Consider the following 24013-nt stretch of genomic DNA (forward strand, 5'->3'; position numbering starts at 1 on the left):
TCCACCCTCTCCAATGGGATTGATGCACTTACAAAAGAGGCCCCAGGGAGCTGCCTTGACCCTTTTTTGCCATGTGAACAGCCAGCAGGAACATGCCATCCATGAACCAGAAAGTGGAGTCCTCACTAGACATTGAGTTTACTAGAACCTTCAACTTGGACTTCCTAGCTTACACAAGTATGAGAAATACACATCAGTTGTTTCTATACTACCCAGTTTGTGGGGTTTTTGTTTAGCAGCTACAAAAGACCAACAAGATAACTTAAGGAGCAAGCTATAGTATCACCATGTAACAATTAGGAGTTGGTGCTTGGCCGGCGCCGCGGCTCAATAGGCTAATCCTCCGCCTTGTGGCACCGGCACATCAGGTTCTAGTCCCGGTCGGTGCGCCGGATTCAGTCCTGGTTGCCCCTCTTCCAGGGCAGCTCTCCGCTGTGGCCCGGGAAGGCAGTGGAGGATGGCCCAAGTGCTTGGGCCCTGCGCCCACATGGGAGACCAGGATAAGCACCTGGCTCCTGGCTTCAGATAAGTGCGGTGCGCCGGCCATTGGGGGGTGAACCAATGGCAAAGGAAGACCTTTCTCTCTCTCTCTCTCTCACTGTCCACTCTGCCTGTCAAAAAAAAAAAAAAAAAAAAAAGAAGGAGTTGGTGCTTTTCAAATAAAAATTTATATAAGTCTGGGGATTAATTTTTCCTTGAATGGTCTGTTCCCTGTTGCTTTGCTACTACAAGTTCAAATTCTTTCTGCAGGGGGTTCTTAACCCTCTCCCCTTCTGCAATAGGCAGGGAGTTTCTAGATGGCGAAACCAGTTTTTGTTCTTCTGTTTTATCTACATACCCAGCACAGGGCCTGGCACACAGTGATGCCTGATAAATGTAATTAAAGTTATTAAAAAATGAATATCTGTATTGGGAAAATGTTTCTCACAGATAAAAACTCCCTTGTGGTTATTGGATAATTCAGGCCTAACTGCCTTGATGTAGTCTTTGAACAAATCTAGCTGTAAGGTAGTTGGAAAAATGTTCAGTCTCTGACAATAAAAAGAATTGTGGCAGAAAGAAAAATGTAACAGAACCACAGCGTATAGTGAAACTGAACCAGTGTCCGTCAGTCTTTTATTGGGTAGTTTGAGAGCAATCCCACAAATGAAGTGATGACATTTTTTCATCCATTCTGGGGATGGAGGGTTTTTGTTGTTGTTGTTGTTATGTGGAGATTTTAAATTATTGATTTAAGCACTCAGGAAATTTGATTTTTTTCAAATAAGGGCACATTTGCCTGAATATGCCACCTTTCCCATATTTCATTAGTGTCACAGGGACAATTAATGTGCAATGAAGCCTGAGGCACACTCATCTTTCTGCTTTTGTAGAACTCTAAGTAATGGAAGAATAGAAGTTTCTCTTAATCCAAGGGCATCTTGACCCTGTGCTAAATTTGTGGCTTTTTTTTTTTTTTGTGTGTGTGTGTTCTCAGAGCTCTGAAAGTTCAATTTAGCATTTAAACAAATTGAGCTGTGTTCTTTCCCTTTTGTGCCATGTTTCCAACAATACAGAGCCGAAGAACTGGAGTGCTGGCTGGCAGCTTTGCCATCATGTATGACAGAGCAGGATGCAGGCTTGCATTTTGTTTTCTATGGGCCCTCCAGATTATTGACATGAGTGGATCGTTTTCAGCTGGAACAGAGACATATAGTATAGTCACATCCCTTGCTCAGTTAACCAGAAATACCAATGCCCTTGATGTCAGGGGCTCTGCAGGTGACCTCTAGGGGCCAGCACCACTAACAACAAGGAGAGGTGCTTCTGCGGTAGAGAACACAGAAGCATCCAATGTGACTGGCTATTGTCTCCTTAGTGCTTTAACTTAGTAGAATTGCCAGCTAAAATCAGTAAGTGGTGAGGAACTTCTTGTAAGTGCTGGCAAGGGTGTTTTTTTTTTTTTTTTAAAGATTTATTTATTTATTTATTTATTTGGAAGGCAGAGTTACAGAGAGACAGAGGTAGAAAGAGAGAGAGAGAGAGAGACACTCTTCCATTTGCTGATTTACTCCCCAGATGGTCACAATGGCCGGAGCTGAGTCGATCCAAAGCCAGGAGCCAGGAGCTTCTTCCGGGTCTCTCATGCAGGTGCAGGGGCCCAAGGACTTGGGCCATCTTCTACTGCTTTCCCAGGCCATCGCAGAGAGCTGGATAGGAAGTGGAGCAGCTGAGACTCGAACCCGCGCCCCCCATGGGATGCCGGCACTGCAGGTGGCGGCTTTACCCTCTACACCAACAGTGCCGGCCCCATGGGTGTTTTTGCATTTCATCGTCCCACAAGAAGGTCTCTGCTGTTTCTCAAGGCAAATTCAGTTTGGTTACTAGCTCCCTCTTCTTCTGAGTGTGCCTGCAGGAAGAGCACAGGCGCTCCAGAGCCTTTGTCTCTACAGACCAGCAGTTAAAACCCGATGTCTAGTGCCTGGGCCATATCCAGCCAGCAGGCATTATGTTTGACTGGCGTGGTGTTTAAAATAATGTGAGTTAGTTGCCAAAAATTGAGAGTCAGGAGATTTTCTTGTAATAAGAAATCTGAATTTTGGCCCAGCTTAAAAGAAGACTAAGTTTTGGCAACACTGGGCCTGGTTTCCCGCATGGCAACTGCTCTGGGGGTAGTGACTGCCAGTTTACAACGACCCAGGGTGGCTCCTATAGCATCCTTTCTGTTTGCGGGGCTTAGGAAAAGGCAGCATCTCCAGGCAGGTGAATTACAGGGGTGCCCCGTCGGAGAGCACAGAACTCAGGCGCATTGGCTTTGCCACATTTGCTGCCATCTCCTTGAGCCATTTTACTGATGTCTGAGCCCCTCAAGCTTTTGAGTTTGTGACCAGTGCCAAAGCTCTGTGAGGGAGTTGCTGCCTGGTGCATGTATCTTGAAGGGCAATGACTGGTCTAGAAGGTTTTCTTTGATTTCTTGCCCACTGGAGACAGAGTCAACAGCATTAGTTTGACAAAGCTCCTGCTTTTTCTAAGCACACTGCTTCATGATTCTGCAGGAATGATATTCCTAGGCTAGGCTCCATACCCCTGTGGTTCACCTTACTTCCTGAAATGCCAATTCCTCTTGCCTACACCCACCCCATGCTGATTTGCCATTTGCTCTTTTTCTCAGCCTATAAGATGTGTCCAAGCAGAATAGATCAATTTCTCTAGTGTGACACAGGGATGTGACTCCTTTAACATCAAGGGCTTGAGGCAGACTTCATGAGCCATCTTTGAATGAGCTGATTTCAGTATCTATCTCTCTTGACAGCTTGCTCTTATTAAACCCTACCCCAAAGTGAACCTCGCAGCTACCGATAATGTACTATGCCACGGAGCTGAGGAGCCCCTCTGTGGCCTTAGCAGATCTGAACAATAGTTTCTCCGTGGCTCACTGAGACCCACGAGCTGTGTTTTGAAGCATCGGGATGCCAATCGCCAGCATCATTTACAAAGTGCAGCTGCCTGTGATGCTGCAAGAGGGATGATGAAATGTGTGTAGTACTACACCATGAGAGCTTCTACAGTGAGTCATAACTAAGCTCAGTGGCATGATAATTGGGTGATAGCATGGATTTCCAATTGGGATTGCACACTGGTCCTGCCACTCACTGATGTTGTGAACTTAGACAAAGTCACTTGACTCTGTGCCCCTTCAAGGACAAATAGTTAAATTATGACATAGTGAGCAGGTCCTGGTAACAGCAGAAGGTTAAAATGAGGAAACAGTAGCACCTTCCTTATAGGACTTTGTATGATTATATGAGATAAGGCGTGCGTCTAGCCTGGGGTAGCCACACAGCCTGGCTGGCCATTGGAGCACCACACCCAATCTGGCAAAAAGGAAGCTGGCACCATGATTGTTTCCCTTTTTCCATGCAAGTGTCTTCGTGCTTTCAGCACTAAGAATTTTGGCAAATAGGAAGGGCTAAAGGTTACTTTGCTCAACTAATACTCAAACAAATTGATTTTCACAGTGGAAAGTATATAAATATGTGAACACCCAGCTGTTTTGCTAAAGGTGTTATTTCTTACTTGGGGCAGTTTATGTGGTGAGTTAAAAATAATGTTAGAGTTTCAAATACTGTGGGATAATGCAATGGTTAAAACGAAAACAAGACTATTCTTAATGAAGCGAGTGACTGCCTGTTCCCTTTAGGAATGAGGTCTTGGCTGCAGAGGTCTTTACCTCCACACACAGATCAAGCAGACACAAAGGTCACAATGCCAATTTCATCTGAAACTTGCTTTGCAGTGCCAGGATCTTGGTTTTTAGGAAAAGACTTGTGGTTGCTATGGAACCATTAATAATGCTCGCTGCCTGTACCTCAATTGTTCATACGCCCAATTTCCAATACAAAATCACTTAGATTTGGGCTTCAGGGCAGTAAACAAACTTTCGAGCAGGAATTAACTGGGTTTGGGCATTAGTGTCTTAATGTAGGAAATGACTTTCCTTATAACCTTTACTTACACTAGCAGCTTGGTTCTGTCAAAGGAGCTTCTAGTTTCCTGATAGTAGGCTAAACACCATGAGACTCAAACTTCGCTCTTCTAGATGGACACTGCTAAAAGCAGAAATGTGGATTTCTCATCATACAAGAAATATCAAAAAAATTTCTTTGTTTGGTCTTAGTGTGGATCTTTTATTTTAATGTATAAAAGAACCAGTAATTTAGCCATACACTACATTCCTAAGTGGAAAGAGGAAAATATGACTGTTGAAACACATATCTATGTATTTTTAAAATAAATCTTATAGAGAAATGACAATTTTGCCATATTTCTATGAGATTTGTGCTCTGTGTAAAAGCTGCTTCTCACTTCTGAATTCTATTTTTAAGATGTGGATCTCAGCCCTTATTAAAGCACAACTGATCTTTGGGGGAGAACGAATTCAGTTCTCGTGCCCCAGGCACATAAACAATGGGACACTGGATGGGTGGGAGGAAAACATATCTAATTTGAGGACTCACCAGTATGCAAAGACTTCAACAATAATACAGAATAAATAGTTTCCATTTCCACAACTGCTACTCTGTCTAATCCCTACAGTATGTGTTTTTCAACAATTATCTGTTCAATATTCTGTTTTGTTGCTTAGGATTTTAATGCTTGAGGAACGTGTGATTGGCAGTAAAACTTCAAAAGATGCCCGAGCACAGTTTTCCACTGACATGCAACGAGTTTATAGGAACAAATGAAAAGAGCATTTTTGAAGAGGAAGTGTAGACATTACGTTAGCTCTGGGTCTCCCAGCCCCTCAGCTGTGAGAGGTGACAGCAGCTCTGCAGAGGCTGAACAGGCATGCTCTGGGCCTGATTGAATGAAGTCTTCTACCAAGTTCACGGTGCTGCAGAAGATGAAGGTTTATGTGCAGGAAGAAACTGAATGTACAGCTCGATGCGCTCCCATTCGCAGGACCCTTTAAGGTATTATCAGGTCTGGTACAATGCAATAAACATGCAGATGGAACTATCAAATTCATCAAGTTGCTACAACAAATTCAGATGCTCCCCAGAGCTGGCAAAGTGATGTCAAGAAAGTTAAACTTGAAGAATGAGACTTGGAGTTCTAAATGAGATCAGGAGAAGAAGAAAGCACAGTTAATAGGGGAAATCAAGACCGAGACAATCAACATTATTGCTACATTTGGAGGAGAGTTTAAAAATCAATTCGTTTGGCTTGTTCTAAAATTGTTCTGCCAAAAACCTGACAAGATTATATATTTTTGTGTTTTTTTATTTATTTAATCTTGAGTACATCCATTGTTAGTGCAACAAGCCAATATTTTGGGATACATTATTGCAAGAATAAGGACATGGCTAAATAAGTTATGCCATTAACACACTTGTTAATCCTATCCCTTTTATTAAAAAAAAATTTGCTAATATTGTCTAGGATTACCTTCATTTGTAAGATTACTTACTGTTGTACACACTAACGGTAGGGAACTGGCTCCCTGGGTCAACTGTCCTAAACTAAAATTTAGTAAAACATTAGCATTTTGCAACTGAAAATATAGACTTTTTTTAGTATAATGTTAGGCAGCAGTAAAATTACTCTGAATAAATGTGCATTTATATGTAAAACACTAGCATGCTTTAAGAAGTTTAAAAACACATTAGTGTTGTGTGAAAATAATATACAAATAAAATATGACATGGAATGAAATTATCATTATGTACAAAAAAGAAAAATAGCATCCCTACCTTCCCTTCCCAAACTTATAGATGTTAACACCTTAAAAACCTACATCACATCATTTGGGGTTTAAGGGGTTACTGTTATTTCAAAATGGAAAACATTCCATTAAAGAAAAGCGTGATCCAACTTCCTAAAAAAAGCAGCATATAAGAATTAGTTTTTGAAAATTTATATTCATTCTTGTGTTAAAGAGATGATATCCTTTTAAATTTACTTACAAAATATTTGTAATGCCTTTTATTTAAAATATGTGTAATGTCTTTTATCAGCTTTAACACTGTAAAATGTTTGTTATTTTATTTGAAAATATTATAAGAAAAAGGTTATTGTGAAGGTATAACATACTATTCCAGGACATATGAACTATCTTTTATATTATTATTTAAGGAGTGAAATAGTAAAACTAGCATTCTTTTAAGGGAATAACTTGTTACTTTGTCTTCATTCTCCCTGGCATTCCGTGTTCCCTGTTTCTCTTATTTCCCAATTTGCCATTGCTCATTCTCTAACTGCCTTGACTTTACCTACATACCTTACACCCTTAGCTGAAATGGTGCTATTAAGTGAATAACCAACTCAACATTCTCATCTATGTTTCGAACATGCTTTCTTCTTAAACCATACAGTTATGCCTTTAGTGTACATATTTATGTATATTATATATCACATACTTAAAGAATAAAAACTGGATTCACAGAGCACGGTAGATGTTCAACACATTACTGGTATACTATTCAGCATGCTGATTGAGTGACCAAACTATGAATCACTTTCACGACTGGTATCTTAACTAGCCTCTCGTTTTTCTGACAAAGCCAAATGGGGTCAGTGTTTTCCAAGTGCTTCATTGCTTCCAGGAATCTTGGAGAGACTCTACAGAAGGAGAACCTACGAGCGAATGAGAAGGGGAGCCCGGGGCAGACTGCTTTCAGGGGATGTCCGGATCTCGTGCATGTGGCTACTTTGTGATGAACTGCCGCCTGCAGGGTAACACGGTGGTGAGCGAGCTGCGCCGGAAGTGTGGAGGAGCGTGGGTCTAGGCTCTGGCCGCCCCCGTGACCACGAGCCGGGGCTGGGCACCAGGGGCTGGGCCTTCAGGCGGTCTGGTCCACCTGCAGCACAGCAGGCTGCACGGGCTCCTGCTCTGAGCGCTCGGGGTCCTCGGAGATTCGCATGTAGCCACCCTCGTAGCGCGCCTTCTGCGCCTGTTCCAGGGCCACGGACTCCTCCTCTTCGTCTTCCAGAATCGTCAAGTCCACGTTGCTGTTCATCCCCGAATGGCTCTCTCCCAGGGCCGCCTTCTCAGCATCCGCTTCTTCGTTCTCCCCTTCGAGCAGCGGGCTGGGGAGGGATGCCTCGGAGAGCGCCTCGGCAAAGCCCTCCTCCTGGTCGTTGGCCGTCTGGTCCGCGCTGGGCGCCTCTTCCGACTTGGTCTCGCTCTCCGCAGGGCTCTCTCCCTCTCGGACTTTCTTTCGCCCGAAGGACAGGGGCGAGACCTTGAAGGGGGAGCTTTTCCCGGAGGATGTTTTCTGGTGGTTGGAGGTGAGGGATTTCTTAATCTTCTCTCTCCTCTCCACAGACACGATCTTTGTCCCCAGCTTGTTCATTTTTTTCTCGATGTTCTGGCGAGAAAATGCTTTCTTGAGGCTGTCTACTTTCCTGAGGCTGGATCTTTTTATTTTCTCTGCCCTGCTTTCTTCCATCTTCTCGTCGGCGCTGTCTTCCAGGGCCTCCTGGTCGTGGGGCAATTCGTCCTCGGAGGAGAGGTCCACCGTGTGCAAGGTTTCCTCCAGGGACTTGTTTTCATCGGCAGGCTCCTCCTGGCCTTCCGCCGTGCTGGCGACGGGCTCTTTCACAAACACACTGGCGGGGATCTCATTTTCTTCCTGAAGAGATGGACAAACAGCGGTAGGGTTCATGTTAGTAACGCATTTCACCACTAGTCCTCAAAGGACTGTTAATTCTGGTTGTCTGTGCTTTGCGGGGGACGTGGAGGCGATAGAAACCAAACATGTGTGGCTTCGGTGTTCGCGAAGAGGAAGGAAGAGTTAATTCTAAATTGGTCGAGTCATCCGCCTGGGGCTGGATAAGGCCAAGGGCTGCCTATTGGGAATATCAGGAGGGCAGCTGGCAAATGCTGTATCAGTGGCAGGCAGGGGGAAGTGGGCGGTGACTCAGATCAGGAAGCTGCCTAGATAAAGGAGCTAAAGTAAGTCACTGTGCTCTGAGCCCAGAGGTTCTCCCTCTCCTCCCCTTCTTTGAGGTCAGAGGGCGCCACTCCTGCCAAAATCCTACGGCAGAAGAGCCTGAAGCTCACACAGGAAGATGAAAGATGAGGCTGTGTGGAAAGGACTGAAAAAAATCGAGTGTAGACATCATGCATAGCCTTAATGAGGTTGCCTTCCCGATCAGATGTCAGAATCTGTTCACTAGTTTTGCAGATGATATTTGAGAGTAAGAGAAGCAAAGGGAGCCGTCCTGGGGACCCGCTCAGGAAGCCTTGTGGTTTAGGATATCCTTCGTGGGAGTTGGGAGTTAATAAGGCGAAGGGAGATAGTAAGGTCATTTTTAGAGTAGCTTATCAAGTCTTTATTGTTCAACAGAGCCTCTTTGGGCAAAAACATTGTGGTTCCCACCTCCAGCCAAGAGTGAGGAGAGAGTCTTAGGAAGCTGCTTCACCTTCCCCAACCTTTTTCCCAGCACATCGGGCCCTCCATCCCCACCCTCACCCGCAGGTTGTAGGCACACAGGCAGAGGCAGCCCCTTGCACTTGTCCCAGGGAGCAGAGCCTGAGCACTGTCTCCACTGTCCAAGGGGGGACGGTGCTATAATATGGCTCACTGGGGAGATTTGAATCCAGACAGACTTGGGCCACACAGCATAAGGACCCATTTGATTTTGATGCTTTTCTTAAGTATTGGAAATTGAGAGCCAGTCAATAAGGCGCCTTCACATTTTCGCTGGAGAACGCACCCTGGTATTGAATGCATGGCAGGAGGCCCGAGTCGCATTCTCTGCTGTGCTACTAAATGGCTGTGCCGCTTTCTGCAAATCACTTAATCTCCTTGGGTCTCAGTTTCTTCCAAATATGAACAAGAGGATTTGACCTAGATTAGCAGCTTTCCAGCTGCACACCCAGGGCCACCAGGGTTCTGCCGGCATGCCAGAGGGGACCAAGGCTCCAGATCCACACCCCCTACCCCAAACCCCCACCACTCCTGCTGCAGCCAGCCCTGATCTGGCCTGATTATATCTTGAGCTGCCCAGTAAGCTTAAAAATTAACTGGATTCAGGGTATTTAAAAGTCCGGGTTCTAAGCTTCATGCAAAGTTTACGTTAATGGTAAGAAGGTCCCTTCCGGTTTGTACAATTTTGACCGACTGAAAAGTCAATAAAATTGGGTTGTGATAGAAAACCTGTTCTAAGAGTGTGACTGCAAATTTTTAGCTTCTTGATACAAAGATGAAATGCTTAAAAATACCTCTCCTCACTAACCACTCAGTGGCATCAATTACAGTATGTTTTGAAAGGATACAGCCCTGTGTCTCCCCTCATCCCCCCTTCCATTAATTGGTCAGAAATAAAGGATAAAATCTTTGGTAGAGGTAAAAAAGCAGAATGTCTGGCTAAATACAATCCTTGCTGGAGTGAAGATAGCGCAAATTCTGTCTCCAAATCTCTCTGCACATCTTTTCATTTTGAATGTCATAGGAAGTGTCCGGTGCCCAGTATAAAAGACCAAGTGCAGCACTGAAAGGCCTATAGGATTGCCACGAGTCGTTTATAATGAGGACTTTTGTAGTGAGCAGCTTTCCCCTGTTTCAGGTGGAGGTTGCCTCTGTGGCACTGGAATGGACTCCCCATGCGGGTGGGTATTTTTGTCTTCCCTGTACTGCTGTCTCCCAGCTCGCAGTGCTCAGCAGCTCCTGGGTAAATGGGTGCATGCTAGCTAAGGCAGATTTCATGGATGCCCTGGGAGGTGGCTGGGGTGGAGACTGCCCCTTCATTGGGCATATTTGAAGACTACAAGAGAACGGACTTAGTTTTGTCTGGAAGTTGGCTGACAGCAGCTGCCCCTGGGGAATCAGGAGACGGTGAGGCTTATGGACAGTGGTCCCCTTTCTAAGGAAGGGCTTTATTCCCAGGGTTGAGCACGGCTACAGGGGGTAGCCTGCAGAAACGACAGGGCTCTAAGGCTCAGTCCAAAGCAAAATCACTTTGGGGCTTTGATAGGAAGATTTGACGGGAGTAGCCAGCAGAAAAGGAAGAAACCAAACGTTTTGTGAAATGCTATTAAAATCCTCAGTGAGGTTAGCAGAATCAGGCAGAAGGTTGTAAAAGTAAGCCCTGGTGATGGGGGAGAAGGTGTGTTCTGTATGGTCTAATCTCTCAGGTTAATTAAAAGGTAGTAAGTTCCCTTTCTTCCACCCCAACAAAAGGCAGGCAGGTTGTCTGTAAAAGAATTAGACTAAATAATGCGGTATTTTCCCTTTTTGTTGCAAAGGCATAGTTACTGTTGATCAGTAGCCTCTTTTGTCTCTCTTATCACGTATCCTTTGAGGACAGCTTAGCAGTGTATTATAAGGTGACTCAGAAATCTGTGGTAGACGCATGCTGCATGTGTTGGGGAGAGGAGTGCTCAGGGAAGGGGAGGAACCCAATTGAACTCTTTTGTAAAATGCCAGGGAAATTTATATGAGTGCTCTTTAATGCCAACTATGAAGATAAACCCAGTGGGGACAGAGATAATCCAGAATGAGCTGGCTGCGTCTTTATGCAACTGGAAACAAGTGAGCTATGTCTTCTTGGCTAACTGCTATGCTTCTGCTGTCGCTTTAATGACTCAAGCAGTATTTTATGTTCTGTCTACTGGACAGGGTTTATTTTGTGGCTCCTTATGGCCACTCTGAGGGCAAACTTTCTCTTTTCACCCAGGAATTGGTGGATGTCCCAGCACGTGGATGTCTGCCTCTTCCATCGTGGTGGTTTAGAAGCAGAAAGATAAGGATGCTCTGCACAAATCCCTATTCTGTTGTGGTGGTGGAAATTGCAAGTGAACTTCTGATAATGGATGTTCTGTACCTGCTCCCTCCCAGAGGCACCTGTCTCCCCTGAACACGTGCCCTTGAGCTCAGTCCTCTCGCACACATATCAGGTTACACACTTGATGTTTCTCTTGCCAACAGGTGAGGTGGCACTGCCACCTTCGGCTCCCTGCTGCAATATTTTCCACTTGCTTCATCTTACAAATTGCAAGAATGATGGCTCTTTCAAAGAGGAGGAGCAAGTGTACATCCTCAGCTGTGTCCCTGTTTAATTCTGCTGGATCCTCAAATGTCTACTTAGGGTTTGTGGCTTCATGGAATGGCACAAAGGATCTCTTGTGGGTTTCACTGCTTCCTTGGGCAGTTTTAACCAGCCGAGGCCCCCAGGAGCAGCTGCTAATTTGCCCTTTGTTTGCAAAAAGGTCCTCGGCTGCCACTGATGCAGGTGTTCTGGGCCTGACCTTTCACAAGGACCCTCAGGAGTGTTTCAAGGGAGGGAAGAATTAAACAGCATACCACACGCATGCATGCTTGTCACATAAAAGGGAACAGGAATGGAAAGAGCTCTGGAGAAGTAGCATCTATGCTTGCACTTTGGCTTGGTTGCCGTGTATTGATTCTTGAGCACTAACAGTCCCAGTCGTGCACGCAAAAACCAACAGGGAGAAACCTGCCAAGGTGTGGGACGCTCCTCTCAGGGAAGCAGGTCTTTTCGGTGCACATATAGCTCTGCAGCTTTTAAAAGAAAAGAGGACCCCATGACTAGCCTTAGAAAGGAAATCCATGTCATTTAAAAGCCTGAATAAAGAAAGAGAAGCCAGCACTTTGCTTTCCTGTCACTAATTTATCATTCCTATTGTTAGGAGAAAATAACAAAGGATGTCACATTCCCATAGGGATGTGGTGGCATCCTGGAGGGCTATAAAGACCATAACTTTGTGTCTGTGCAATGTTTCATCCAATAATCTCTAAGTATTAGTTATTAAAATGGAGCTATGCCCACCCGACATTCTGATTTATAGGCCCCTTTGACACACTGATGGCTTTCTCCAGTTCGTGTTTCTGAGGCAAAGATTGCCGAGTGGATAAAGCCATTGATTAGAACTGCATCCCTAAGGCAGCTGTCGGTGGAATCAGCTAGTCATAAGAATAAAATGCATCAGTTATAATCCCTGAGCAGTCTTTCACATTCTGCAGGATTTAAAAGTTTCATTATTTTTCAGTGTTATCAAGGGTTCAATTCTTTTTAAAGATCACACTGGTTAGGTGTGCTTTGTTACACACAAAAAAACACAACACAAAACAAAGCAAAAAAACCCCACTGAATTATTTAAAAGCTAATGTAGGAAACCTAGTAAACTTGAACTTTACCTTCATGGACAATAGTGTTTGTTTAACTCGTTTCACAATTTAATTCTATAATTTCTTTTATTAATAAAATCAAATTTTCCTAGTCACTTTGTTTCTTAGGGCCTCTATTTCTTTGCTACAAGATGAAATTAAACTAAATCATTATTAATTTGCTTTCCAGCTCTAAAATATTTGATATGCATGATATTAAACTTAACCTCAGGAAAAAGAATTTCCAAATGTCAGAAGCTAGTTCATAGTGTACCAGGCCAGATGCGTCTTTTGTAATGCAAGAATCAAAGCTATATGCTCTCTGGGAGAGGTTTGACTCCACAAGTCAGCTGCCTACATCTGACATCAGAGTGCCTGGGTTCAATTCTCAGCTCCTGCTAGTGACTCTAGCTTCCTGCCAATGTGGAGCCTGGGATGCAGTAGTGATGGTTCAAGTGGGCAGGTCCCTGACATCCACATGGGAGACCTGGGTTGTGTTCCAGGCCTCTGCCCAGGCCCATTTCCAGCCATTGTGGGCATTTCAGAAGTAAACCAGCAGGTGGCCTTCTCTCTTCTCTCCTCTCAAACAAACAAAAACAGCAACAACAAAAGGGCAACTTAATAGGACCTGAATTGCCTAAGAGAACATTTTCATTCATTCAATTCAAACAGACAAAATTGAGAAAACAATACAAGGGGCGACATTTACTTGGAAGGGCTACATCTGACAGAGTCTAGATTTTTTTTTTTAATATTTGAAAGAATGTCATGACTTTTTGGAAGAAATAGTGATAATAATCAGATATTTCACTTATAGTGCTGGGGCAGTGCTGACATTCAGTGGATGTAAATAATAATAAGAACTAGTAATTTGTTCGTCTCATAACTGAAAGGGCAGTGAGTGAGACACCAAGACCAATATCGGAACCGTTAATCAATATGATAGAAACATGGTGAGTTGCCCAGTAAAGAAGTCCTTGATTATCTGTATCCCCATGCCTTCAAGACTGTACTAATTTACCCGTTTTCAGAGCAGTTGCATTGGACAAAATACAGTCTTAAAAAATCAATTTTAAAATAGTCTGAAGCTGTTACACTTTTCTGAAATTCTGATCTCATTGAAGGAATCTAAATGATGCATATATTGAACACGTTTATAGGCTCAATTCTCCAGGAAATATCTAACCTTTCTTCTTTTTTCACCCAGTTTCACAATTTTATGTGGAGGAAAGTGTGAGCTGTCCATGAGTACTCTCATTTTGTGCCCTGGATTTGAAATCATTCCCAAACTGCTTTTTCAAATAATCATTACTCGAACCTTAAGAGGCAGTAAGTGAGCACCAGGCCTCAGAGCAAGCTACCTCTGGGACTGTGGTCTCTTCAATCAACAGAGGAAATTTGCTCTTAACTGTATATTCACTGACTTTTTGTACAGACTCTATTTTTAGTAAAAGAGAGCCGTGAGTACAGGCAAAGTGTTCATCGTAGTCTTTCCTTCGCATTTGCCTTTTGGTCCCCAAATGCCAATGTGTCTTCTTCCATCTATGCTGTGTCATGTCACAGTATTTGCGGGTTCAAACACTGAGCATAAGCGGTTAACTAAAAATTTTAACGAGAAAAACTGCTAAATTTAGCTAAGATTTTAAAATGCAGTTTATTGGCCATAGGGAGATGGATGTTTTTTCAGTTTTTGATACTAAGATTATAATTTGAAGTCATTGCCATGGAATTAGGTGCTTAATAGCTACAACAGTGTTGGAAAGTTCAACACAGATTCAAATACACAGATGACATGTTTTAGATTGGACAAATTAAGGACAAAGTTTGAATTAAAAAAATGGAAATGAGTATGTGTCCAGGAGGCCAATTCACCAAGCAGCAAAAGCACACATCTGTAGAATTTGGAGGATACAACACAGCTACACACTTAGACTTTTCAACATTACAGTACTCACTGTGCCCAAGTCAGGGGACAGGATTTCTTTTCTGATTCTATTTCCACAGGGTTTTTTTTTTTTTTTTTTTGATCTTAAACTAGGAATCTAATCTCGTCAGGGGAAGTCTAGCATAGGACTGAAAGTGGTAAATTAGTTAAAGATGCGAAATAGTACCTGGGACATTACCTGCCTTCCATGTTTTTTGTGTCTAGGAAATAGTTATGTCCTATACACTGTGCAGATCATGCTGCTACTAGAAGGTTCTATGTGGAGCTGATCTTTTGGGCACTTTGCTTTGTTTTCTGGAGCTGTGACATAACACTGATTTCAATGTGGTGTTAGTCATATAATAAATATATAGTCTGTTGTGTGTGTGTTTTAGTAAGTCCTAACTCAAAAAGCCCAAGTATAGCTGTTTTGGCATTCAAGGTAGGGTGTGGTCAGCTTTTATTGAAGAGCTATATTTGTTTATTTTTTAAAGGTTTATTTATTTATTTGTTTATTTGAAAGGCAGAGTTACAAAGAGGGGGAGAGAAATAGTATATCTATCTATCTATCTATCTATCTCTTTCATTTGCTGGTTCACTTCCTGAAAGGCCACAATGGTCATAGAAGCTGGGCCAGGTTGAAGCCAGGAGCCAGGAACTCTATCTGGGTCTCTCGTGTGGGTGCAGGGGCCTGAGGACTTGGGCTGCTGCTACTTAGCAGGGAGTTGGAATGCAAGTGGTGCATTAGCAGACAGCTGGGTCGGAAGTGGAGCAGCCAGGACTTGAACTGGCACCCATATGGGATGCCACCATTGTAGGCTGCAGGTTAACCCTGTGCATGACAACGCTGGACCCCAGAGTCCTATTTCTAAAGAAGCAAAATGAAGTCTCTTCATGAGCAAATGAATATCAGATCTGACAAGTGTATTCATTGAACAATTATATCATGCTAGTCTCCCCTAACCATTGTAAGTAAGTGATTTCCTTTATTTCTCACCCAGTTGAAGAGCACATGCTTTAAAACCACTAGGCATGAGTTTGAACCCCAGCTTTACCACTTGCTTACTAAACTTCAGGCAATTCACAAGCATCTTGTACTCTCAACATCCTCATCTACAAATTGGCAGTAAGTGCAGAGAAAGATGTTTGGAAGTGTATTCAGGGTTTATTAAGTGAGGAAACAGAGACTTGGAGTGGCTACAGAATGTGTCCAAGATCACACAGTTGGTAAATGATGATTACCAACTGAGATTTGAACAGTGTATGTGTATGACTCCAAAACTTATTTTCTCAACAACTATGTTGGGTTACTCTCTAATACAAATTATTGCTCTGCCCATTGTCATAACTGTTACCCCACTGAAACTCTCACTTTAAGAGCAACCTTTCCACTGAGGGCTGCACTTGCATTTTTTTTTTTTTTAAATAGTCATCTTGCAGTGCCTTGAGAGCTGAGATTTCTAATATCTTGCAGGCTGATAAAGGATCTTATCTGGCTTAAGAAAGGTCCAGTTCCTTATTCTTAGTTCCTGCCTCTTAAAATGCTCCTTAAAAAGTGTCCTTGTGGGCTGCTTGCTAAGGAGTCTGCTTCCACTTCTTTGGATTCTTCTCGCTTCCACTTTGTTTTTGATCACCCTCGATTCAGTGTTCACTCACTATATGGAGAATTCCTACCGTTCTGGCTGCAATTTCACACCTGTCAGTTCAATGTGACAAACAGAAGACCATGTCAGGCCCTCAGCAGCAGCACGTGCCTTTAAGTTCCCCAACAGTTGTTTTTTAAAATGTTAGATTTACAATTCTTTTCAATTTCTAGTCATATATCTCCCCTCTTCCTCCCCCAACATCTGCAGAACATCCATGGCAAACAAAACAAAAAACAACCTTGACAAATTGTGATTTCCCTTTACTAGATGTTTTATTTCTTTCCCCTTCCTTAACTGAGGGATGAGATGAGAGATAATCTCCGTGATTCATCCTGGGAGGAGGGAAATTTCCTTTGGTGTTTCAGACTTAAACAGGTCTGTGTATGTTTGCTTTTGTTTGGAGATCTTTATTTAATTTAGAAATGCCTGGAGAGCCGAGATTTCTAATATCTTTTCAGCTAATAAAGGAAGGATCTCATATGGCTTAAGAAAGGCCTGGTTACTGTATCTCTTTTTGATTCATCTGGTGCATGAAAAGCTGTTGCATTTGCATGAAAAGCTGAGAAGTTTGCCAGCTGCAAAAGCCCGCAAGGTACACGAGGACAACCCTTACAACACTCATGTGCAATTTGATGAGGACAAAAAAGCGTGGAGATGAGTCTTTCCTTTTACGGAGTGGGTAGGAAGGCTTAGGTTTTAACTTGGCAGAGCAGACGTATTTAGAAAAAGAAGGCTCCTTTCGGCTTCAGTCCTGATTTCTAAATCTCTCTTGGGGGATGAAGGCTCTCCCTGTGTGCCTTGCACAATCAAACTGTTGGTTATAGCCTCTCTCCTCCATGGCTTTGAAACCCTGTCCTATTCACATGGTCACAAGGAGACAGCCCTGGGGCGGGGAAGGCCATCACTTCCTGGGCTCTGTGCTGGCTGGGTTCCACTGGGCGGAAGGGCTTCCAGCATTAGGAAGGGCTCCCCTTGGATTCACAAATGCCCACCACTTGGCGGGATCGCAGTCCCACGCAATCTCCCTGTCCCCAAATAGCCTCTTGCTACATTAATTGCATCATTGATGCATTAAAAACATTAAGTGATCTTTTTATTCTAAGGCAACCAGTTGAAGGAGAAAACATTCAAGAATAGCCTTTGTGATGACAACCGATAACACTCCTTTTATTTTCCCTTATACTTGTGGTCTCTCTGAGCATTGCGGGCATAGCTGATGTTTTTAAAGAGGTATGCTCTGTATTTTTTAGTGTACCATTTGCTAGAAAAGAGCAAGATTGCTTTCTCAAAAAACAAAACAAAACAAAACAAAAACTAAAAGAACAAAGCTAGTTCATCCTTAATGGAATCAATCTTCCATTTGGTTAGTCTTCAAAGCATTGATAGGGCTAGTTTGAACCATTATGAGTTTGAAGTGTTGGTTAAAAAACAAAAAACAAACAAACAAACAAAAAAAAAACCTCACATGATTACCTCATTCCCTCAAAGAGTTAATACACAGCCACTGAATTAATGTGCCCCGTCCAGCTAACAGCTGCAGCTGAGAGCTCCAAGTTCCTAACGCAAAGGGACAAATGTATTTGACTAGGGTGGGTGCGTGCACCTGCACATCTTCCCACTCTATTCGAGTGCATCCAGGTGCTCACTGACAAACGACCTCTGCTGGCACCTGCTTTGGACTTAGACGGCGGTGACCTGGGAAATTCCCACTCCCATGGGCAGATTTCACATTCGCCTACTGCAGGGAGACAAGTGACAATGCCTGGCGTGTGTGATTCCCTGACAGGACAGAAGCACAAAGGATTGTGGGAGCAGGGAGCCCGGAGCTCCTGACTGTTTGGGAATCCCGGCCCGCGTGTGAGGAGGCGCAGGCGACACTGACCTGGAAGATGAGCACTTTGAAGTGGTTGCGCCGCAGGAGCTGGGCGTGGTTGTTCTCCAGGCGCTTCACCTGCGCGCACTGCCGGTCCATGCGCTCCTTGACGGCGCGCGTGTGGGCGCTGACCTTGCGGGACTTCTCCAGCAGCTTGCTTACTGTGTTGCTGGTGGAGGCCTGGTACTTGGAGAGCTTGGTCAGGTCGTTCTGGATGCCCTTCACCGAGCCCTCCAGGCTGATCTGCCGCTGCTCCATCTTGTGCTGGTTGTCCTGCACGGTGTCCAGCATGTTCACCAGCTTGTCCAGGAGCGTGAGCACCGTGACCGCGTTCACCTGCGAGTTGTCGCGGATGGCTTCTTCTGTACTCCCTAAGTTCAGGCTGGGGCTCGGTGTGGAGGAAGGCATGGGGCTGGGGCTTGCTGGCTTCTCCTGTCGCATGTCAGAACCCGGGTGCTGGAACTTTTCGGCTTGTGCTGCGTCCTCTCCCATGGCTAGGCAGGGGGGTAACTTGCTTTCCCGCTGCGGGCTTCTTGCTCAGGCGACACGGGCGGCAGTGAGGGTGCAGAAGGAGGCCCGCTGATTTGAGCTCAAAGCACAGCTCTCCAGGGCTGGCAGAGGTTCAGACAGGCAACAACTGGCTAAGCTGATCAGGGGAATTGCATTCCAGCTGCTCTTAAAAGCCCTACTCCACCCAGTGGGAGGCGAAGGTTACAGGAGCAGAGAGCCACTCAGGGTTCAGAAGCACGCACACACTTCCTCACTGCCTTCTCTTCCTTCACACAGGGCTGCGGATTTAGCTATCTCTTTCCTATGCCCCTTCCCTTTTTAAAATAAGTTCAATACCATATTTCAATCATGACTTCATCTAGAGGCAGAGAAAAACATGCTAACTTGGACCAGCTCCACGGCTTCCAATTGGCTGAAGCCAGTAAACTTTTTCTCTGGCTGCTATGCTACAGACGCAACAGAGTGCCTGTTTTTTTTCCTGGATACAAGCTATTGTAACGGAAAGTGTTGTTTGCATTTGCCCTAGAACCTACTGATGCCTTGCAGAACACCGGGAGTCCTAACGGGAGGGGTGGGGTCTAAAGGGTACTGGCAGCCAAGTGTGTATTGTTCCTTTCTCATTTGCAGAGGAATGGAAGCAACCCCGAGAGTGACAAGGAAAACAGCCCAGTTCTTATTACTCTCTCAATTGGACATACAAAATAAGAGATTGAGCTTTGGGATGGTTGCTGCTACTGCACACTCTTACCGTGTAATAGAGGGAAAGTTTTTGACACTGACTTAAAAAAAATATCTAGAGGGCTTTTCTCTCTTTCTTTTCTTCTTTCTCTCTTTCTTTCTTTTTTTTTTTTTTGATAAGTGAGATTGAAAGAGGAGAGACGAAAAAGTGTGATCTTTTTAAAAACCTACTGTGCAAGTTTGTTTTAGCTAATTTTAAATGTGTACTGAGACATTTTCCCAGATGCTCATCTCTGCCCGGCATTGATCGCCACGTGCCCAGAAGGGTGACTCGGGCAGGCTGAGTTGTTGTTTCTGAAGCAGTTCTAACGTTTGACATTTCCACATTCCTGCTCAGTGATGTGGCACACCTGTTCTCCAACCTGGCCTTCCTCAGCTGAGCCCCTGGGACTGGGAGCTTATTTCCTAAAACGACTTTACATGCTTGACTTGGTTTTAAATGTATCCAGCCTTTGAAAGAGCTTTCAGGAGGAGGTTTGTTATAGGACTTCTACGAACAGTTCTGAGAAGGACAAATGCCAGCTCACGTTGGGTCAGGGATTGACAATGGGATGTTGGCCTTCCTCAGTGTCAGCCGGTCAATCAGCAGGCCTTTGGTTGGCATATTGATTGAATCCTAAGGATTCCAGCAAAGCTTAATCCAAGACCCTGCCCTCAAGGAGTACACCTGCTAGTTAGCCATGAGTAAAAGATATTTACAGAGGCCCCCAGTTCTCTCACATAATTAGTGCCCGCCAAACCCACTTCAACTGAATCCTTTAAAAAGGAGGAAGCAAAAAGAAGTAAAATGAGAATTATTAAAATTCATTGGCATCATCAACAATGTTCAGTTGGTCAACAATGTGTTAAATATTAGAACAAAGGATGCACCAGGTGTTGATTTTGAGAAACATAATTTTCTAACAAAATTATATGGTATCATGATATAATATCCTATGGGCAAATGACAAAGAGTGTCACTATGGCAGAAATATTTGAGGGTTCCATCAATTTTCCAAGAGCCTCTCTTCAATTTTGACATTCAAATCATTCCCTTTTGAAGTACTTCTTATGCCATCATCCATGTGGATGGTTTCTTCCTCAAATGTTAACTATTCCAGCTGCAGATTCTAATTTGTCAAAGGAGTTGCCTGCGACTGAAGGGCTTTTCTAACATTACCTTCATCAGCTTCGTGATTTCCTACACATTTTGCAAGATTTGCAATTTCACATTATATTCACTGTGCCCTGATTTTGAATTGATTTGCACTGATTTAGCATTGCATTGTTGGATATTTACAATCAACTGGATGAGTAGACACACTAAAGTGATGGGGTGTGAGGTGGGATGAGGAGAGAGGCTCCTTGTTAAACAAGAAGAAAGATTTGCATGTGGACTTGTTTATTATTAAAATTAATTTTTATTAGCACAATATAACAGTTATATATTTCTGTGTAACAAGTCAGCCTGGAACCCAGTTGCTTAAAGTAACAATCATTTATCTTGTTTACTCATGATTCTGTGGTTGGCTGGGCAGGGCTCAGTTGAGTGAGTCATCCCTGCTGGGCACACATACTGGTGTGGTTTGGGATAAAGTCTCCAAGATGGCCTCCTTCATATGTCTGGGTCATTAGCTGGGAAAGCTACAACACTGGATGACTCTCCACCTGATCTCTCTAATAGGGAAACCAAGTGTCTTTGCATGGTGCCTCATGGTTCCAATGGCATAGAAACAAAAGCTGCATTATCGCTTAAGCCTAGGCTCTGGGACTCTCCTCTTGTCACTTCTACCCTTTCTGTGCTCCAGGCAGGTCCCAGGCCAAGCTCAGATTCATGGGCATGGGAAATAGACTCCACCTCTTTATGGGAGGAGCAGCAACATCTCATGACAAAGCATTGAGCACATGGGGGAGGTCATCGTAGCCATCTTTGGAACTATCTGCCATAACATGAATACATTTTTCTTTCAAAAGACTATCACAGGTAAAGGTGAAGGCTCTTTGTTTGCCCTCTTGTCAGAGGTGACCATTTCTGCAAATTTGGGGTATTCTTTGATGGTTACATTTATGAGTGATAAATTCATTTGTGAATTTTTTTTAAATGTTATGGTACAATTTCCTTTGTTGGAAACATATGAGGACCATTCTATCCTGTACAAGATAGAAAGTAACTGAGTAATAGACTGACATACTCTAAGGGCAGCAGGAGTTTATAAAGGGAATGCATTAAAGACATTAAAGACAGCTCACTATTGGTAAGTGAAAATTTGAGATAACTTGAGCAATTGAAGTCAGTGTTTAGTTACTCTAAAGTAAGCCCTATTGCTATCTGAGAGAAGTCAGAGAAATTCAGCAATCATTTCTTAAACTTTTTAAAAAACTAAGTTTAGCTATTAAATACCATGAAGATTCTTGAGTTTCGATGGTACAATGGTGGATAAGAAGCTCTTGGAGGGGTCTGGACATGTGAAAAGTGACATATTGAAAACTGATTAGTGCCGCAACAAGATGCAGGAAGGGGTCATTTGCTTGGTAGCATTTGCTGAATGAGAAGAAAGTGCCAGGCACTGGGGATACAATGGTGACAGCACATGCTTGCTGTCTTTGAAAGCTCTCACTCCAGTGGGAGAATTAGGCAGGTGGACAAGTCCCAGGTGTAGGTACACAGGGTGGGGTGTACACAGGTAGTAGAGAGAGACTAAATGTTGCTGCTGGGGCCCAGCATCATCAGGGCTTTAGCCCTGACAAGGAGTGAGTAGGACCCTCAATCCTTTAGACTGGCCACCAGCTGCCCGTTGCTACCTCAGGGGACACAGAGGTCACTCTGGGAAAAGGTCTGCTTTGTCACCGGCTAAGGCATTGGTCTGAAACTCTATGTGGCTTCACATTCCAAGCCATTAGTAAACTTGAAGTCTTGGCTAACCCTTTAGCATAAATCTTAGACCAATTTCCATCTTAGTTAGCTTTTCCTTTGTAGGCTCCATGCAGTAATCCTGGCACACTTTTTCTTAGCTTTAGAAAAGAATGGAAAAAAAAAAAAAAGAAAGGAAATCCCTCTTCAGTGGTTCAAAGAGCAAAGAAGGCTAAGCTGGCTATTCCATAAGCCTTTCCTGTGGGTTCCAGCTTGGAGTTGGAAAGCCTTTCAAAGAACGGGTTACTTCTTGAGCGGGAGTCAGTTCTAGGGTTGTATGAGTATATTAATCACATTACCAAAAGAAAAGTAACGTCATGATGCAGCCTTGTGTTGCATGTCACTAAGTTTGGGGGTAGTTTCTGATGCAATGATAGATACCTAGGAACAAGTAGCTTGTGATTAAAATGCAGTTCCTTCAAAATTACTGTCAACAGTCTAGGTTTGTTCCCAGAACTCTGTTTAATACTTCTTGTTCATCAACAGGAGTCACTGTGCACTTACTCCCCATGTAGGACCTTCCATCCTTAATGAGTTGTACTATGAGAATTAACTTCTAAACTTGTTCTCAAACTGTACTCTATATGTTGCATGTGTGTGTGTGTGTCTGTGTGTGTAGGTATAAACTGTTGAACTTATCAACTTAACATAGAGTTGGTCCTCTGTATATAAAATTAACTAAAAATGAACAAAACCAAAAAAATTTTCATGTCCATATTACAGCTCTCTAAACTTACCTCCAAAGGTCACATTATGCAACAAAATAATGGACCTTAAGAAAAAAGGAACTCTGAGCTTAGAACTAAAGCTGGCTGGATAAATCATACTCCAAGATAAAATGAATTGGCAGCAAGGAAGGTGGGAGTCGAAGGGTCCTCTGGCTCCACCTGCATGAACTCCACACTGAGTTTTGCAGTGACCATAGACAGAAAGGGAGAGTGCAGCCTGCAGTAAGCCTGGAGGCTTTTCCTCATCCTTTGTTGAGGCAATGGAGACTTGTGTTCTTTCACTAGAAATATTACTGATGAAAAGCACATTATTATACGATGATAATATCTTCCAACCAAGTCTTCCTATAACCCATCCATGTCGTGAGTGTGAATTAAAGCTTTTTCATAGTAACACGTTTTCAATGAACTTGTGGAAGATCCCTTATAGGCACAGATTTCAATACTTTTGCTCCAAAATAAGCTTTTTTTAAATTTAATTTCCCCATGGGCTTTTTGGAATACCCTCATATTTGATAGCATGAACTCTCAAGCCAGACTTCCCGGGTTCAAAACCCAGCACACTGTACAATCTTGGACACATTAGTTTTCATTTATAGGCCCCAGGTTCTTATTATAAAATGAGGATAATAGTAAGTTGTATCCTTATTGTCATGAATTGTTATGAAGATTAAATGAGTTAATTTGGTAAAATGTTCTTGGACTGGTGTCTGGAGCCTGGGAAGTAGTGTACGTGTTAAATACAGAAAAAACCTTATTAGTTAAATATCTCTCTGGTTCAACCTCTTAGTCCTGATGATGTGATTTCATCTAAAAATATGCTGATCTCTTGATTGTACGTGCCACATTATAAGCCAGTACTCCTTCTGCTTTCCCCTTCTACCTTGTTCATTCATGGAGTGCAATGTGGCATACCGTGGGGAAACATACAGGGTTGCCTCAACCTTACTTGCAGGTCAATTTATCAACTGATTTGAGTAGCTATGGGCTCAGCACAGACTCAGACCCTTAGACAGTATGAAAGAAATTTAAATCAAGGTCTTTGTCCTAGAGAAGTTTAGGTCTTTTGGGAAAAGCAAGATTTACGTAC

The 24013-nt window shown here is 43.4% G+C and overlaps 1 protein-coding gene across 1 annotated transcript; it reads right to left on the reverse strand.

The window, feature by feature from the left end:
* Positions 1-4774: 4774 nt before the first annotated feature.
* On the reverse strand, positions 4775-18837 carry CAVIN2 (caveolae associated protein 2). The gene is made up of 2 exons (XM_062189389.1): positions 18067-18837; positions 4775-8114 (listed from the first exon to the last, which is right to left on the reverse strand). Exons 1-2 carry the CDS (start codon positions 18547-18549, stop codon positions 7323-7325), a joined length of 1275 nt encoding a protein of 424 aa, XP_062045373.1. The 5' UTR covers positions 18550-18837; the 3' UTR covers positions 4775-7322.
* Positions 18838-24013: the final 5176 nt, after the last annotated feature.

The sequence above is a fragment of the Lepus europaeus genome, chromosome 1 (genome assembly GCF_033115175.1).
Source record: "Lepus europaeus isolate LE1 chromosome 1, mLepTim1.pri, whole genome shotgun sequence".
Taxonomy (NCBI): Eukaryota; Metazoa; Chordata; class Mammalia; order Lagomorpha; family Leporidae; genus Lepus; species Lepus europaeus.